The 20110-nt window shown below is 33.5% G+C and overlaps 2 protein-coding genes and 1 long non-coding RNA gene across 3 annotated transcripts in view; 2 read left to right on the top strand and 1 right to left on the bottom strand.

The window, feature by feature from the left end:
* The window catches only part of LOC105346154 (uncharacterized), a 39417-nt gene that overhangs the window by 4237 nt on the left and 15070 nt on the right, over window positions 1–20110 (top strand). The gene's annotated exons all lie outside the window — the stretch shown is intronic.
* LOC136276075 (myosin-2 heavy chain-like) lies at window positions 1017–19343 on the top strand. The gene is made up of 4 exons (XM_066086948.1): window positions 1017–1183; window positions 13153–15329; window positions 15412–15422; window positions 19275–19343. Exons 2-4 carry the CDS (start codon window positions 13154–13156, stop codon window positions 19341–19343), a joined length of 2256 nt encoding a protein of 751 aa, XP_065943020.1. The 5' UTR covers window positions 1017–1183; window position 13153.
* LOC136276554 (uncharacterized) lies at window positions 3741–5368 on the bottom strand. Its single transcript, XR_010715060.1, has 2 exons — window positions 4904–5368; window positions 3741–4466 (listed from the first exon to the last, which is right to left on the bottom strand). It is a non-coding gene; the product is annotated as an uncharacterized lncRNA (long non-coding RNA).

The following is a 20110-nucleotide window of genomic DNA, read 5'->3' on the forward strand; positions in this document are numbered from 1 at the left end:
TATCAATAACCTTTATACATATACTAAAAGTTATGTAATATATTTAATTTACTGTTCGGATAGCACACAGATTATGGTATTCTACAAATATTTGATGGAATTCTACCTTCTCTTAACAAATGTTTTCATTTCAATTAAAGTTTGGAACAAATGATGATAATACACAATAGTGTACAGCGAGATGTTATACAGTTACTATTATCTGATACAAATCCGATCACTAAGTCAATTTAATGTTTGAATTTTCCAGGGAACCCCCTCCTCTAAATCCATCAGTCCAGCTCCGCTTCATCTCTTTTTAGACTTTCAACGTTTTCTGGTTTCTCTGTAAAAGCATGCGTGACAAAAATATTTTTTTTCCCCCAAATATATATAATTAAAATCAAGACTTAAAAAAAAATTCTGGTGGTCAGATTTTGAATAAATTTATGTTGATTAAAGTAGATTCATTTTTCACTTTTTGACTTGCATTGAAATAGTGTTTTGACAACATGTTTGTAAAATAAGATATTTCAACACAGCACGAACATTTTTATAATAAATCTTTTGCAAAATGCAGGCCGAAAAATCTTACATTTGATTGTTAATATCAAAACTCATGTATTGAAGATTTTAAAAATATTTAAGTAATGTATGATGCCAAGAAGGCTAGAGAAATTCTAAATTTATCAATCCAGGTTTTTTTCAAAATCTGTCAAGGAGTTACTTGAAAAATGTTGGTTTTCAATGAAATGTATAGTAAACTGTGAAAAGGGAAAACAACGACACACTGTTGACACCTGGGTGTATGGAAGTATATTTTTAACCCAAAAAATGCGAACAAAAGGGGGTTTGGCTCATGAAATATGTAGTTGCTGTCTCGGAATTAATTTACAATTGTCCTCATAGCTAGCAAATATGAGAGCACATTAATGAAAGGTGCGAATGTGTCTTGGAGCGAAACCACCATGATCACGTCCATCGGGTTCGGAGTACATAAATAGCTAATATTCCTCGTGCAGGTAGCCCCACATGTTTGACAGCACTGACTGACTGAGAAGGCTCGAAAAAACATATTTTAAAGTGTTCTGCTACAACCACAAGACCTGTTGCTCTGAGAACCAGTGACGAAGAATTTTTGAAGGCAGTACTGTTTACATTGGTGCCTTTAGTTATATCAGGAAGAGACCTACATAGAAAACCTGTAAGTAAAATGACTTTTATTTGTTTAGCCACAGGGGCTCGGCACGAAGTTTTCAACCTTTTATATCTACCACCTCTACTGTATATACACGTGTATTTTATTGTATAGAGGTGATATATATAAAAGGTTGAAAAACTTCTTGACGAGCCCCTGTGGTTTAGCATGTTAGCGACAACACAAGATTGTTTTAATATTTTATAGATGAGTTTAAAACTTGTATGTCATTGTTTTTCACTGAACAGATACAGCCTCAAAACTATGTTTTTACCCATGCTTTTGAATTTATATTAAAAAGCTGTTTAACAAGTTGGGACAGTTTTATTGTTAATACCTGTTTAAATTAATATGCAAATGACCTCTGACCCTGGTCCAGTACCCAACTTATTACCTGGAACTGTACTGGCGTGCGACCAGTTCTCGCCGAGTACCATTTCTCGCCAGTACATTGTGACGTCATTTACGCCTATAATTTTATGTGTTGATAAAATGGCGTCACAATGTACTGGCGAGAAATGGCACTTGGCAAGAACTGGTCGCACGCCAGTAGAGTAGTCAGTCAAGTTCTTACCAAGTACCCAGTACCCATTTGTATCTACCTGTCCTCGTCTTGTCCTATGTACCATGCATAGCCCATGTTCGAGTTAAGGTAAGGCTTTTTGCCTGACATAATGTGTACCATTTACGTAATATACTAGATGATATCCCGAATTAACACTTAACACATTAATATGATACATATATTTTTTACATTTTTGTATATACATGTACTGTTTTCAAAATTTTCATAATTGCTTTAATTGAAAAAAAAGCTCAGTATATTGGCTGGACATTTGAAGGAGTGGGCAGAGTTAAAAATCTAAACTGAAATGAATAATATATTCATGTAAGTGGCCTTAATTCTTATTGTTGTAACTGACTGGAGAAAAAAAAATTAAGGTGTAAAACAGGGAGTTTGTATTAAGTTATCTGATCCATAATAGCCCATGTTCAATGAATCAGGAAGCATGACAGATATGTATGGGCCTTATACTTAGCATACTTGGACATACATGTATGTGTCATGTTTAAGTATCAGTATGCAAGAGTTGAATGTGTCCTAATAATTGACCTTTTCCTGTTATCGAAGAGTTGAACCCCCCACCCCCCTTTGTTTTAAATCAATAAAATTCAATTAAAAAAATATCTATATAGTATAAAATTTGTTTTTAATAGTTTTCCTATTCCTATTGATTAAATGCATATTTCCACCAGTCTGGAGAATTTATTGATACTTTGAGTATTTACTTTTTTATTATAAAAAATGTGCTAGTCCCCTAGGGGTGCAACGACACACTTGCCTCAGGATACGATACGTATCACGATACAGACAATATCATACCATACGTATCGTGATACTTTTGATGTGCTTTTAAAAATAACAAAAACTTTTAGTTATTTTTTTTCCACATATTTTTCTTAATCAGCTGTATAAATATCAGAATGTCAACATGATCTGCATAAGGTAAAAATCTAATGTTGGCATCAATATCGTTATTTCAACACTGACAACAATAAAATTATTTATGCTCCTATTATAGATGTAATGAATTTTCTGAAGACAAAATATTTAATGACAAGGGTGACCTTTAATTTTAATTACATTTTTGTACATCTAGGAAAGTGGCATTAATTTCTTGCGACAACAGACAAATTCATGGATAATTGCCATTTTATACGAGGTGCAATACGCATGTCGTTTGTTTGTAGGAAAACATCTGCAAAATAGTCCTTGCATGTAGAAACACTCGATTTGGGAACTTTGTTAACCAATTTCATTTATCCTACAAAACCGAAAATGTTACCCTATCGAAGATTTATGGGATGCACTGTAGCTGGGGTCAAAATTAAATTATGCTTAGCACGTTTTTCAACACCGGAAGCCATTTTGAAAATATAATTTTCAAACCAAACCGGACAGATAAATATATTCCGGATCGAAATACTGAACCTCGGTATAGCCTACTGTATCGTGACATTGAACTGTAGCATATTTTTACCATGATATACCGTCTCAAGGTTTATCGTTGCACCCTTATTGTCCCCATAGACTATCATGCAATCTTCATTAATTAGTTACTGCTTAATAGTTAATGATATTTTTGAAAATTTCTCTCGGTTATTCTTTTCCCTTACCAAAATATAAGGCCTCTGGCAAACAGTTGCTGCAAATTTGCAGAGAGGTTGCTGCAAATTTGCGACAAACAGTTGCAGCAAATTTGCGGCAAGTTCAGAATTCGTATGCAAATTAGCTTCTGGCAAACTGTTTGCTGCAAAGTTGCGGCAAGTTCAGAATTCGTATGCAAATTAGCTTCTGGGAAACTGTTTGCGGCAAAGTTGCGGCAAGTTCAGAATTCGTATGCAAATTAGCTTCTGGGAAACTGTTTGCGGCAAATTTGCAGCAAGTTCAGAATTCGTATGCAAATTAGCTTCCGGCAAACTGTTTGCGGCAAATTTGCCGCAAGCTTACAGATAGACATAGCAACTTTAAGATATTACAACATAAGAAAAACAATTAATAAACACTAATAATCATTTAATAATGAGTTACTAATACATGTACTATGCTTTTCAATCAATTAACAAATAACTTCTACTGGTGATTGACAAAGATGTTGTTTAACTTAAACAGTTGCAGCAAAATTAGAGATAAAGGACACAAGTAATTAACTTAAAATTTTACACATTTTATAAATTTCAAAAATAAACACAAAACTGATGAACAAACCATATTGAAATTTGACAAATAGTACTCAACCGATAGGTGATGATTTGTTGCTGCAGATCGATAAACTTGAATGCAGTTTGATCACAACATGCATGCGCAGATGGACTTGTCAAAAGTTCACAATGAGCTGAGTTCAAACCGTATACCATATTTTTCGGAAATTAGGTCGATACTTTTACCGGTAGTTCACAATTAAGCCCTGCACGGTCACTGGGCATGTTACAATTAATCACGGATTCTTTAAGGCATTCTCGATGTCTTTTTTATGACGGTCTCCTGTACGTGCTCTCCGATTTAATTTCACACATAAACAATATCACACAAATAGCCGAATATCACAATAATACCCACAATGGAATGGTCAGACTTCAGCACTGTTGTTTATATGCTTTTCTACGTAAGTCTTACACAAATTCTGTCTTCACTCTTTTTTGGTTGCATCATTTGATCATAAAATCAGTGGGTTTTTTTTCCATGGTTTTCTTTAGGTCTGTGTAACCCAGTCACCAGGGCAGACACCTATTGGGAAGATAAATGGATTTCATATAAGCACAATTGTTTTCAGATTAAAACAAGTTAGCCTATCATATACTTACTCAATCTATAAATCTATATAAAGCTACAAATTTGCACTAGGCCTACTCTAACTCTGACTATGCGAGTAGAACATGAATTCTTTTATTTAAGTAATAAAAATGTAAATCATATAAAATGTACTTTTACACTATGTAATGATAATTTCCTAAATTTGGCGTTGTTTAAATAAATTTTAATCATTTGTTCATGCATCACAACGATGTCAATAATGAGCGTTTTGCTCGATTCGACACCCCGCATTGTCATAGGGACGGCCTTATACTGTTAAACTCATTATAAAAGATCACAGTCTTTCGTTTTATATTCCAATAACTGTTTAAACTGCCAGTCAACGAATATGTTTTCATTACTTCACTTACTTTTTTCAAAAACGTGCTCATGATCATGCAGATGGTGCATGCAGTGGCCTTGGGTGTTGAGACTCGATTCATTCACTTATATTCGTCCTCTGTTTAGCCGTGGATTTTCCAAAAGTAAACACTCCATTGACAATGTTTCTTATACCTTGTGCACAGCCTTATTCCCTTATTTTTATTCACTTTACCATCTTGGTGATGGCAGACAACATGGCAGCATCGAATGTGAAAATTGGCGGCTAGCTATTGATCGACCAATCAGCGCGCGCGTAGCTTAACATTGAAACAAAAGTAAAAGTAGAAACAAACACTGAACAGCATAACGTTACGGAAAACTCTTCAATCTACATGATTCAACATCAAGCGGTTTATATACTCAAATCCAAGTTGACTGATATTTGAACGTAGGAAAAAAGAATATAGCATAACAAAAGAACAGACAGGTTGGTGTTCACGTAATACGTGGGGTCTGGGGGGGGGGGGGTCATTATGAAGCATCATGCTTATTTTCGTAATAATAAACATTTTTATCGAGACTATCGTAGAATAAAACTTAAATCCAAAAATATTAATTAGATTTATTTTTTCTCTATACACAAATTATAAAAGCAATTCATTATAATTGACAGTCTTAAATTTGTGCTGAATGTGTACATATGAAATTGTATAAGTCTTATTTCTGGTAAAGCTTTTGCAAGCTCATGAAGTAAAAAAAACAGAGAAAAAAGAAGAAATGTTTGTGATAAACTTCTGGCAAATTTTTAGGTGTTTGCCAAAAGTTTGCCACTTCTGGCGAAGAAGCTGCAAACATAATTGGGTGTCTGGTAAACTTTTGGCAAAATATAAGAGGTTTACCAGAAGTTCGCTACTACTGGCAAAGATCGGCAAACAAGTTCTAAAGTTTTCTGGTAAACTAATCAGTTTGCCGAAAATTTGCGGCAAGTTTGCTGCAAGTTTGCCGCAAACAATTCATTTTGGTAAGGGTTTCTATTCTAAAATGCTTTAAGTTTATCACTTACATTTTAAGTGGAGACCGTGCCCCACAGAAATAAAATTTGTTAATTTATTTGTTATCGGGCACGGTCTCCAATATAAATGTAAGCGATAAACATATCTAGTGATTTTGCTGCAAATCATTATTGATCAGATTTGTATCAGATAATAGTATAACATCTCGCTGTACACTATTGTGTATTATCATCATTTGTTCCAAACTTTAAAAAATGATTGATATTCAAGTTTAGAATAACATGTCCTAATATTGATTGGATATCTTAAGTGTTTCATATCTATGTTCTTTAGGTAAAATTGTAAGAACTATAACTTTTTATCACTATTCAGAATAATTTTTTTAGAGAAAAGACTGTTATAAAAAAAAAATGAGGGAGGGGAAGGTCCCCATTAACCTCCCCGTTTTATGTTTTCATCCATACATTATTTAGTCATATACATGATATAGATGCAGGGCACAAATCTGTTTATTGCAATTGTTTACAAATACCGTTTATAAGGTTTCTACCAATCTGTTTAGCATAGAAATGTATAAAATTTGAAAAAACGCTAGTGTATGCATATTTATTTGCATATTTTAAACATTTTAAACCAAGTTGTCAGATCCAAAGTATCTTGTTACCTCGCCCTTCACTTTCTGCCATGGCATTAATAAGTCAAACTGTGTTTCTGGGCACCTGATTCTGGAAAGTTCTCCCCATCAAAACTTAAATCGCATTAAATTGTTCCATTTTAGTTATTAAATTTTTTGCATTAACCAATGATGTCCGAGTCAAGGTATCTGCCCGCGATGCATGATGACCTGGTCCTACACAATTCGCCATGACATTAATAAGTCGACCTGCGTTCTTGGTTACCCCACTCTAGAAAAATCTATCCCATTCTCTCCCCAGTGGTTGTACTTTGCCAAAAGGTTACCCTCATTGTACGGATAACTCCTGCTTCAGTTTTCAAGATAAGAAGTTGTTCTTTTGCAGATCACTTGTACATATATTAAAGGTGTGCATATTGCTAGGATTTTGATTTCTGATATTTTTTTAAAAAATACCAGCTTTGAACTTAGTCATTTTTTGACAAAATATTGCATATAGGGTACTCCATTACACTGAATACAGTTGTCAGTGTTTATCAATTCAGGGTTGACATGGATTATGGATACAGTTCAAATAAAAAAAAAAAAAAAACGGTTTGCTGTCACATTGACAGCTTTTCACTTGTTGATTAATTTTACAGTAATTACTTAGCAGGTAAAATTCATTCATAGCTACAACATGTACAGACATCATATCACATGTGTTGAAATACCCAAGGTGTAAGCAGTTACTCTGATGCAGGCAGTTTTGAGTTTATTGGCATAATGTCTTAATTTATAAGTATAGATAAGGCATTAAGCCTTACCTTAAAGATAAACACCGCTCATAGGCACTGTCATAGAAGTATTACTGTTTTACTAGCAGCTTGCCAGTTTGCTGATTACTATATTACTCACCGATTGGTTGTTCGATTTCATTGATGTGAATACTAATTTGCATATTAAACACAGAACCAAGAAACGCACTGACCAATGACATTACATGATGTTTTGCCATTACTTAGCATTACCTGCTTATTTTCACTTTCAAAAAATTTTGAGATAATGGTCATTGAATATTTTTTGAAAATTTAAGAAAAGTCCCTAATATTTTAGTTTTACACTATAATTAAAATTTTCTTAATTGTGAAAATAATACAAATTGCTAAACTCTTTTAAAAATGAAATACAGTTTATGAATGGCAGTGACACTAAATAGACGCAAAGCTTCACAATTTTTATGAATATTCCAGTTCGAATTTCCTCTATCAGTTTTCAAATTCCTACTCTTTTTTAATTCAATTTTACAAAAAACTGAATAATTATAATGCTAAAACATTGATAGCATTAAAGTAGGTATATTGACCTTACTCTGCAGGCATAAAAGTTATATGAGGTCAATGATCAAAATTTTGAGATATGGTGTCTTCTATCGTTTTTTTTTAGCAATTTTCAATATTGTTGTAGTGTGTGCCATTCTAATATCTAAACGAAAAAGGGAGATAAAACCTACAGAAAATATGCAAAATTATGTTAACTAACAAATAAAATCTTAACTTTGAATATTACAGTACTACCAAAAATATTTCAGTGAAATTATAGTTCGAATTTCCTCTAGCGCGCTGTTTTGCTAAAAGTCCAACTTTGCTTGAGCCTAATTCCATAATATAGTAAAAATATCAAATGGTTTGTCAAAAATAATTTATTTCATACATACTTTTAGTGTTTATATAGAACAAATTTTACTCATGACATTGAACTTTATAACAATCGGAATTTGAGAACTCAAACCCTGAATTAACAACGTCCTTAAGGCATCGAGCTAATGCTCAGCAGCTTTTTAACGATCCTCTGGATTGGCAATCGTCCAAAAATTCATGCTCTGCGCCTTTTAAATGCGCATAAGAAATAAGTTCTTTAAATTATTAAATGTATTACAAGATTTTTATTCCATTTATTCAACTAAAATGTGTACAAAAAACCCGACTTTGCCTCCCTGGTTAATGACAACTCTTTGCATAAGTATAAATTTGCTTAATCAAGAAATGGCAGATGAATACAATAAGGTGAAAAAATTCACTAAATATTATTTAAGTTTATCACTTACATTTGAAGTGGAGACCGTGCCCCACAGAAATAAAATTTGATATGTTAATTTATTTGCTATCGGGCACGGTCTCCAATATAAATGTGAGCGATAAACATATCTAGTGATTTTGTTGCAATAAATAAACACGATATTGCAGTTGGTTTGGTCAAGCATTTAAGAATATAGCATGTGTTGTGGATTTGTTTGTAAACAACCATACCATAGGTAATCTTGTTTCAAACGGGATTTGAAATAAATAAAAGTATGTTTTATTATTATGATTAGGGACACACTGTTGATGTTTTCAAATTATGAACCTGAGAAAATTGTTCAAAGACTGTTTAAAGCAGAAAGAAAATAATTTATTTTTTAACTTTGAAATTTCTTTTTTGATTCTTGTAACCATGATGAGTTATTGTATTATAAACGCATCACTGCCTATTTTATAAGGAAATATACTGATATTTTGTTTTTAAAGCATCAAAAATTGCATTATGAGAATGTTTAGAAAAGGAAACAATTTGGTTTCTTCCCCCAAATGATTGAGTATAAATAATGCGCATGTTACGCACATATTTTAAACATATCAATTATCAAGCTTCAAAAATATTAGTGAACGAAATGTACACAGGTTTGATATTTGATTTGCAAAAAACAGTATGACCTTTTTTTTATAGTGATGTCAAAGTCGTAGTATAAGCATACCTGCCTGTCGGGTGAATTTTAATCTGAGGTGAAATAATGAGATACCCTTTTATGTTGTTTGTTTTATAAACAAAATTTTGAACATAATTTGTTTTTGGAAATATGGCTTCATTGACCAGGGATACTACTGCAAATTATACATATAATTGGCATAACCATTTTTTAAAAGCGTTAACTATATTTGGTATTCAATCAGCTTTAAGTTTAAGGATTTATAATATTTTATTATACCCCCCAAACGAAGTTTAGGGGGGGGGGGTATATTGGTTTCACCCTGTATGTCTGTCTGTCCATCTGTCTGTAGATGCAACTTAATCCCATCCCCCCCCCCCCCCCCCCCCCCCCCCCCCTTAGAATTTTTTACTACTGCATGGAACAGTTTGAAAATTTGTACATATGTTGATTACCATCTGAAGATGTGCACCTGCAATTTTTTCAAGATTAGACAAGATTTAATGAATTTATGACAGTTTTCATTTCCCTTATTCTATATATTATACACTGATGTTGAAAAGTAAGGGAGGTAATCCTGACAGATATTATTAATTAATTACTAGTACTAAGGCCTAAGAAAAAAAATTGTTTGTTTCCGCTTTCACGACCGACCCTAGCTTTTACCCCCCGACTCAAAACTTTTTTAAAGGATTTTTGATGGAAAAACGTTTATTTATCCGATTTGGAAAAAAAAATACTCAAAATTTTGGTCACAAAAACGCTTGAAGCAGTTACTCTTCTCACATCAGTGTAACTCAAACGTTTTGTTTCAAAATGGCTGTATGTTTCCATGTGTTGTAGATTTTAATAATGCTCTCATCGTTGGCAGAGGAAGTATCTGATATATAATATCATTTCTGTGTTTTCTTAAGACCAGCTTAATAGACAGGAATGATATTAAAAGTATTTCTCATTTTATACCATTCAGCAGTGTCAGTATCTAACCGGCATGTATGGATACTGCAATATTAAAGGGAAACAAAAATATTTGAAAAAATAAAAAAAAATTCCGACCAACCGACCCTACTTTTTTTCAGCATGTAAGCGGAAACAAACCATTTTTTTTTATTAGGCCTAAGTATTAAAACACTCTAAAATATATTTAGTTAAACACATCCAGATGGAGGGTTTTTTTTTTATGTCTACACCAATTTTTTTTAAAAGTATTCTATCAACTGACAATGCAAAATATTTGTTTGTCTATGAAAAATTCTTAGGAGCTAATAAGAATATCAAAGACAAGTGCGGCTGAATTCATTTGTCCCAAGGGGGCCATTATCTGAGCCATGGTTTAGATGGAGCATGTTTTTAGGGAAAATTGATAATCTGTAAAAATGGGTGGTGGTTTTGGGGCTTTTTTAAAACTGTTTCATGTAAAAGGAAATAAATATTATCATTATTAGTAAAGAAGTTAACTATTTTTTAGAAGTTGTTCAAATATTAAATTAAATGAAATTAAAAATTACTGATATGATTTTAGCGTTTTGGCAATTTTAAAATTGTTTGTAATATTAAATTTTCTTTTTTACATATTTTTACATAGTATGGTAATCATGGTAATGTTTTGGGAGTTTAATAAATTTAACAAGCTCATCAGATGAAATCATAATCTTATTGGATCAATTTTCTGATATGGAGTTCCATTGTACCACAGGAGAAAGTTCAAAGTTTTATCAAAAGAAGAGCATTGCTTGGCTACCAGTATTTCCATTCACTGCAAAGGGAGGGGTTATTGTCATTTTGTTGGTTTTTCTTTAAAACAATGAAATAAAAAAATATCATCAGATACATAAATTTGTAAATTTATTACTGTTATACATATGTATTTACAGTGATGTTTATTTTTCCTTTTTGTTAGCTTTTTTCTAGAATTTTTTTTATTTGTATGTGTTCCAAACCTTTATTATTCAATTCAATTATTTTTGTCCCCCGCCGCAACGCGGTGCGGGGGACATAGAAATGCCGGGCGTGGGTCCGTGCGTCCGTCCGTCACACTTTTTTGTAAGCGCTCTCATGCCTACAAATTTTGACGGATTTTCATTAAATTTATATCAAATGTTTATACCACTATTACCTTTGTCAAGTTTGAAAATCAGCATTGGTCGATACTTTTTGTTGGAGTTATGGGACTTTGACCACAATAATGACTCCGTGTTATCCAAAAATTGACCTTGTAAGCGCTCTCATGCCTACAAATTTTTACGGATTTTCATTAAATTTATACCAAATGTTTGTACCACTAATACCTTGGTCAAGTTCGAAAATCAACATTGGTCGATACTTTTTGTTGGAGTTATGGGACTTTGACCACAATAATGACTCCGTTTTATCCAAAAATTGACCTTGTAAGCGCTCTCATGCCTACAAAATTTGATGGATTTTCATTAAATTTATACCAAATGTTTATACCACTAATACCTTGGTCAAGTTCGAAAATCAGCATTGGTCGATACTTTTTGTTGGAGTTATGGGACTTTGACCACAATAATGACTCCGTTTTATCCAAAAATTAACCTTGTAAGCGCTCTCATGCCTACAAATTTTGACGGATTTTCATTAAATTTATACCAAATGTTTATACCACTAATACTTTGGTCAAGTTCGAAAATCAACATTGGTCGATACTTTTTGTTGGAGTTTTGGGACTTTGACCACAATAATGACTCTGTTTTATCCAAAAGTTGACCTTGTAAGCACTCTACAATTCTATGTTGTATTTTTCTTTTTAAAACTAATTGGAAGTAAAAACATTATAATATATCTTATGTCAATAATTTTTATGAAACTCTTATTTTCATGGTAAAGACAAGAAGGACACACGTTCTTACCATTCCCCTTTATTTCCCGTTTTGTGTCGTTAATTTTTTGGTCGCCTACTGGTTTTCACCGGAGGGGACTATAGCTTTCCTCTGCGTCCGTCCGTTAGTCCGTCTGTCTGTCCCACTTCAGTTTTCCACACTTTTTTTCTTTATGCGTTTGAGGAATAATATGAATTTTGCTGAACAGCTTCAAAATGTCAAACTACAGATCAAGTTTACACTTTTGTAGCGTCTGGTTGACATGTTTTCGAGAAAATTAATTTTTTATATTCCATTTTTTTAATGTTCGGGTTCGATATTCTGCATAACAGTGCATTGTTTTCACAATTTCCACAAACCGGTAGGGGCATGTATTGCTTATGCAATACTCTCAGAATGCTTGTTTTTATAAATGTGTGTTTGCAGTTGTATTGTGCTTGAATCTTATATTCCTCAAATAATTTATTGGATATGGAATCAAAGGCCAATTAACAATTTTTACAAAGTTATAAAGTTACAGGTATAAAACATGTTGTCGTATTTAATATGCAACCATGAAATCACAGGTAGACGTTAGAGAAGTGAATTTGACTCAAAAGAGTGTTAATAGATATATTACTACATGTATTTTTTATTAAAGCTGCTTGGTCCAATTTTATATCAAATTTTATGAACGCTTTTAAACGATGGTTTTGCTAAGTATGTGTTTAATTAATGTTATTGCAGTAGTTTTTCCGGTCAATTGAGCCATATTTTAATCAAAACAATAATGAAAAAAAATTGATATACAAAACTTGTTTCAAAACAAACGACACAAAAGGCCACCGCGTATTATCGCCTCATTAAAATTTGCTACTAGCGTTGAGGCGTCTATGATTGTATTAATTACGAGTTTGACTCGCTATGAATAAAGGTCATAAAGGTTTTAATAACGTGCCATCACGCATTACTCAAATTGTATGCACACACGGCTGCAGTTATGAGACTGTATCTTTAAAAAAAATAATGATTCAATGCATTAATAAATTCTGTCAAATTAATTTCAATAATGAAATTATAATTTTGCTTTCTTTGTCTTTTATAGGATGAGGTCAAAACGAATGTCAGCTGCCATGAAAGCAGCCAAAGCAAAAGAGAAAAGAAAAGCAAAGTCAAAGACTGAGAAATTATCGAGTTTGGTGGGTGACTCATTAAAAAACCCAGACAACCCTTGTTCCTTTTCAGGAACAGTGGCCAAAACTAACGGAGTTAGTGGCCAGAGGCTTGTCGAGTCCTCTTTAAAAAAGCTTGACACAGAAACAAGAACAAAAACAAGAACTGAAACAAGAACAAAAACAAGAACTGAAACAAGAACAAAACTGAACAATGAAACTGAAACAAGAACTGAAACAAGAACAAAACTGAACAATGAAACTGAAACAAGAACAAAACTGAACGATGAAACTGAAACAAGAACTGAAACAAAAACAAAACTGAACAATGAAACTAAAAGAAAACTGAACAATGAAATTGAAAGAAAACTGAACAATGAAACTGAAACAAGAATAAAACTGGACAAAAAAACTGATAATAGAACAAAACTGAACAATGAAACTGAAACAAAAATGATCAATGAAACTGAAACAAAAATGAGCAATGAAAATGAAACAAATGTAAACAATGAAACTGAAATAAAACTGAACGATGAAATTGAAACAAGAACAAAACTTAACAGTGAAACTGAAAGTGATAGAAAAGATACACATAAACCGAAACTGAACTCCCAAACCAAAGCTAAACGAAAAGTTACATTGCTGAAAAGAATACACGAAACGGGAGCACGCACAGTTGATCACAATGAAATTAAAGCAGAGGAAAAAGAGAATGAAGTGAAATATGAAGAAATATTAAGTGTGTCAAATAAGCGAAAAATACCGGGTGACAAAGTTAAGAATGGCGAGTCTTCTGATGCAGTCAAGAAAAGGTGTTATTCAATTCCGACCGATATACAAAATCAAATCGAACGCAAACTTCAGCAGTTATCACAACCAGACTATGGAAAATTGGAAGTTCGATTAATTGATGTATTGAAGCAGAAACCAAAAACAAAAAAAGTAGGAGACGCAAAAAAACAAAAGGAGGATGAAGTGTTTGTGATCGACAGTGAAAAGAACGAATGGAGTTTTTGTCCACTTTTAAACGCCACAAAAGAACGGTTGAAAAAACGAACAAGCTCAAACGGTGTTGCAAATGGATTAAAAGAACAACCTGTATCTATTGGGAAGGTACTAAAAGCTCCTTCAAAAACAAGATCTATTATAGGGGATGGAAACTGTTTCTTTAGAGCACTATCATTTGCAATCTTTGGTGAAGAATGCCATCATTTCAAGATAAGAAGCGCAATTGTTAATCATCTTTTGAAGAACGATAGTACATTTTTTAGCTTTTTAAGATCAGGATATCAATCAGTCTGCAGTTATGTTCTGAAAAAAGGCATGTTAAAGAATGGTTCGTGGGCTACCGAAGTTGAAATTATTGCTGCAGCTCATTTACTACAAACAGACATTTTTGTTTTTGACGATTACAACGAATCGTGGGCGAGATTTTCAGGAAAGCAAGCAAACGGCAGACTAAATGTAGAACCTGAGGCTATTTATCTGAAACATTGTTACCGAGCGCATTACGAAGTTGTACTGTCTGTGGACGTGCAAAAAGAAAACGTATCAAAGATGTCTGCGAGCACAACATTAAACAATGTTTTTTCGAAAACAGCTGTACATAATGTAAAAGTTGATAGAAAAATCGACACATTCGGATGTAGCCGTCCAAGATCTGATGACATCATTGTGGAAGAGGCATATCATTTTAGCACAGTGACAGAGAACCGTGTAAATGAGAGAAAAGTACTACAAGGTAACTGTCACCAAGGACACCCCAAGTTCGGTGCATCTGCTGGTAAACAATGTGTTTTGAACAGTCTAGCTTCCTTGATGTATAGTAAAGTAAAGCTAACAAAGGACTGGAATGTTAATGACATGAATGTGGTTTTGAATACAGGAAACAAATTGTATCAGTTATTGTTAAATAGCTCTACCATGCACAATGATTTTGTATTAATTGCAGAAATTCCAAGACAAATTGAATGCTTTAATAAAGATTTCAATTTTGAATTTAATGATTCGTTGTATGGGTTGATCAATTCTAATAATTGCCTGCATGATTCTGGATTTCAAACTTATACTGTTCATGAAGCATTAGATATTGCTCTTGCAGAATCAGATGGTACTTTTGTTACATACAAAGGTAACACATACATTATTATCAAGAGCAGAGATTTATTTTATGTTTTTGATCCCCATTCTAGAGATGGGTATGGTAAAGTGTCAGGATGTGGAAATAGTATTCTCCTTGAGTTCAATACAACAGAAGAGCTTAGTTTGCATTGTATAACGCTCGCAAATTCTATGAATGCTACTAGGTTTGAACAGTTTGAGATTACTGGTGTAAGAGTTGCAGAATTAAATGTATGTCAAAAGCCTCTTGTTACAAATACAACTGAAGACCAGTTTGAGATAATTGGGGTAGAACAAACAAGTTCAAAAATGGATCAAAAGGTACCAAATCTTGTTGAAAACACAGATTTTCAAGATTTTAAACAGAGTGGTATGCTTATTCAGGATGAAATTTCTGACTCTGTAAAAATGAGAAGGAAAAGAAAAAGTTTAGAAACATTGAGACTCTACAAAAAGAAGAAAGCAAAGCTAAATAATATTGATCGTACTAGTCATAGAGAAAAACGAAAAGATCAAAAAAGAGTCCATGCATTAAAAAGGTATCAACTGGATGAACATTATAGAGACAAATCTAGAGATGCATCGAAAACAAAGTACAGTACAGATAAGATTCATAAAGACAAGGTACAGAAAGCATCGATACAAAAGTACAAAACTGATGACATTCATAAAGCAAAAGTCAAGAGGGCATCTTATGAACAGTATAAAACAAGCGAAGTTCACCGAAAAAACGTTAAGAAATGTGTTTATGCCAAACTGAGAAAAAATCATGAAGATGAAAAGAAATGGTCTTTTGTTCACGAACAATTTCGTAATGAAATGAAAATGTTACCCGATTATGTCTGTTCGGTATGCTACAAACTATTATTTAGAAAACAAGTCTTGATATGCGAACCTCAAATATACAACAAAAATACAACCGCAGACGGAATTGAATTAGGACAGGTATGTGTATCAACTAAATATTTAGAAAGATGTCCAGGGACTGAAAAACACATATGTACATCTAGATGTAAACTGTGGGTCTGCTACACTTGCCATAGAAAACTTTTATCTGGTACTATGCCTAGCGAATGTTTTATGAATAAATTAGAAAACGTAGAGGTACCAAACGTTTTAAGAGAATTAAACTCGGTTGAGCGTCACCTTGTCTCTAAAATCATTCCATTCAAGAAAATGATGGCTTTACCTAAAGGAGGTCAGTTTGGTGTTCAAGGGCCCGTTGTTTGTGTACCTAGCAATGTTTCAGAGACTGTAGAGTCACTGCCACGACCTGGAAATGATAACCAATTAATTCAAGTCAAATTGAAACGAAAACTTGCTTACAAAGGTCATTGTGATTTCAAGTTCATTAACACTCAAAAGGTCAGAAGAGCAATTGAGTATTTATGTAAAACAAATAAATATTACAAAGACCTTAAATTTGATGAGACCTGGGAAAACCCCATTGAAATGTCTACTGCTGACAATGACGACTCTTATGAGGAACATGTTCACGAGAAAGAAATGTGCGAAACTGTTGATGATGAAATAAATCATGCATTGCCACATGATACTTGTCTCCAGCCAGTTGATTTAGGCCAAGAGGTTCTTGATCAATATTTCGATCAAATATTTTGTTTTGCACCTTGTGAAAAAAATAATCCAGTTAGCATTTTAACAGAAAAAGGAATAGACACAAAGTGCTTTCCATGTCACTTTCCTACAGGTGAAAATATATTTGACGATGAAAGAGATGTCCGTTTAACATTGTCCAGATACCTTTTGAACAAATTGATGAATGTTGATCCTAGATACGCAAATGATACCGATTTCATTTTCTTTTCCCAGTATTTGACAGAACTACAACAAGTAGTTTCAAACGTTTCAATAGCATTGAGAAAGACACCAGAGAAAGGTTTTGAAGGAAATAAGTTAACTTTGAAGTCATTGAAAAACAAAGACTCTCTGCAGGAAATTTTTAAATCAGATGATGGATACAAATTTCTAAAACCGATACGAGGGACTCCCCCATATTGGCAGACAACACAAAAAGATCTTTTTGCAATGATTAGACAACTTGGTCTTCCAACATGGTTTTGTTCTTTCTCTGCTGCTGAAATGAGATGGCCAGAAATATTCGAAGCAATCTTAAAACAGCAGAATGACTTAAGAAATGTTGAAGACTTGACGCTGTCAGAGAAATGGGAAATTCTTAAAAAGAATCCAATAACTGTTTCACGAATGTTTGATTATCGGTTTCAAACCTTTCTCAAGAAAGTGATCTTATCAAATGCAAATCCTATTGGAAAAGTAAAAGATTACTTTTATCGAGTTGAATTCCAGCAAAGAGGATCCCCACATACACATTGTCTATTTTGGATTGAAGATGCGCCTAAAATACATACAGATGCTGATTGTGAAGTAGCTGACTTTATTGATACTTATGTTTCTTGTGAAATTCCTTGTGAAGATGACGAAGTATTTGAAATTGTTAAGAGCGTTCAAACACACAGTAAGTCGCATTCTAAGTCATGTAAAAAGGGTTCAAAAGAATGTAGATTCAATTTTCCACGACCACCATCAGAAAGAACTTTTGTTTGTCATCCTCAACAAGAAAATATCAAGACTGTTGATTTGAATATGTCAGAAGAAGATTACGATAAAATTATTCGTCACAATGTCGAAGAAACTAACCGAAAAGAAAGATCGAAAGAATTGTTATCAAGGATTTGGAATTATATTAAAGAAAATGACTCGAAAGAGATGGTTGCTGAAGAACTATTCCATACATTAGGTATTACTCAAGAACAATTTGAGGAGGCAAACAACTCTCTAACAAGGTCGACATGTGTTGTCCTTAAACGAAATCCTAAAGAATCATGGATCAATCAGTACAACGCACAGCTACTCTCCTGCTGGAATGCAAATATGGACATTCAGTATATAACTGATGCATATGCATGCGTGGTCTATATAGTATCTTACATTTCAAAAGCAGAAAGAGAAATGAGTCAAATTTTGGATTGCACCCAAAGAGAAGCCAGAGATGGTAATCATGAAGCAAAAACTGCCATGAAGAAACTTGGAGCCGCATATTTACATCATAGAGAAGTCAGTGCACACGAAGCTGCTTTCAGAGTTTGCAGTTTTCAGTTGAAAGGATGTTCAAGAAAAGTTCAGTTTATACCTATAGGAGAAAATCCGATTCGTATGAGTCTACCTTTAAAAGTTTTGGAAAAGAAATCAGATGCAGATGAAGAAATTTGGATGTCAAGCCTCACTGAGAAGTACATTGCAAGACCTGTCTCTAATGAATTTGATAGTATGTGCTTAGCTGCATTCTGCTCTGAGTATAGAGTTTTAGCTTCATCGCAGGTATCAAAAAATCCAAGAAGCCCCATTCATTTATTGCAGAAGAACTTGGGTTACATTCAGAAAAGAACATTAACTGAAAAAGCTGTCATACGATACCCCCGATTTTCACCAGATAAATCCGCTGAGAAATATTATTTCAGTAATTTGCAATTATTTTGTCCTCACAGATCAATCGAAGAATTTAAATCTAGAAATAGCTACGAGGAATTTTATAACTCTTCAGGTGTTAAAGAAATTGTTGAAAGAAACCGGAGTTCATTTGAAATGGATATAGATGCCTTAGAAAAGGCTGAAGAAACACTTGAAAATGGTGGTATTCGAGAAAATGCATGGTCACAGATTTGTCCAGAAGCAGAAGTTGATAGGCTTGAATGTATAATTGAGAAAGAAGCTCAAGAAACCGACGATAATGAATTAGAACTGCAAGTTCCTGATTTGTTAGAAAAGTCTTCTAAATCGGTTGAAATTTCCCAACATTTAATTTCAAAAGATGAGGGCACAAAGATTATCCGATCTTTGAATGAAACTCAACAAAGGATTTTCTACAAACTAAAATCATGGTGTGTTGAAACAATAGGTGGAAGACAACCTTCGCAACTACAAGTTTTTATCACAGGAGGTGCTGGAACTGGGAAAAGCCATTTGATTAAAAGCATTTACTATGAGTTATCACGATTATTTGCTCCTTCCCTAGCAAATCCAGACGATATATCAGTATTGTTAACGGCACCAACGGGTGTAGCAGCATTTAATATTGGAGGAGCAACTATTCACAGTACATTTGCTATACCTGGAAACAGCGCTTTGCCATTAGAATATCAACCACTTGGTGATGACAAGTTAAATACGCTGAGAACAAAACTTGGGCAGCTAAAGTTGTTGATAATTGATGAAATCTCAATGGTTGATAAGAAACTGTTGACTTACATACACGGCCGTCTAAGACAAATAAAACAAACTGGAGATTATACACCATTTGGAAATGTGAGCGTTTTAGCCTTTGGTGATTTTTTTCAGTTACCGCCTGTTAAGGGAAAGCCTCTTTTCATACACGATTGCTACTTTGATCTTTGGAATGATTCCTTTAAAGTTGTGACTTTGACCGAGATCATGAGACAAAAGGAAGATAAACAATTTGCCGAGCTTCTCAACAGATGTAGAATAAAGGTTAAGAAGGAAAACTTAAGTTCGGAGGACAAAGATTTACTACAGAGCAGAGAAAATGACGAAATTATTAACGCATTGCATATATTTTCGACAAATGCTCAAGTCAATGAATTCAATGCACACGCATTAGCTTCACTCTGTTCAAACAATGAAATAGAATTAACGGTTTTAAGAGCGGAAGACTGTATCAAACAAAAGTCTTCACGTGGAGAAGAGAAAGGAAATACGCTTTCGTCGGTAAAAAAT

The sequence above is a fragment of the Magallana gigas genome, chromosome 6 (genome assembly GCF_963853765.1).
Source record: "Magallana gigas chromosome 6, xbMagGiga1.1, whole genome shotgun sequence".
NCBI classification, from domain to species: Eukaryota; Metazoa; Mollusca; class Bivalvia; order Ostreida; family Ostreidae; genus Magallana; species Magallana gigas.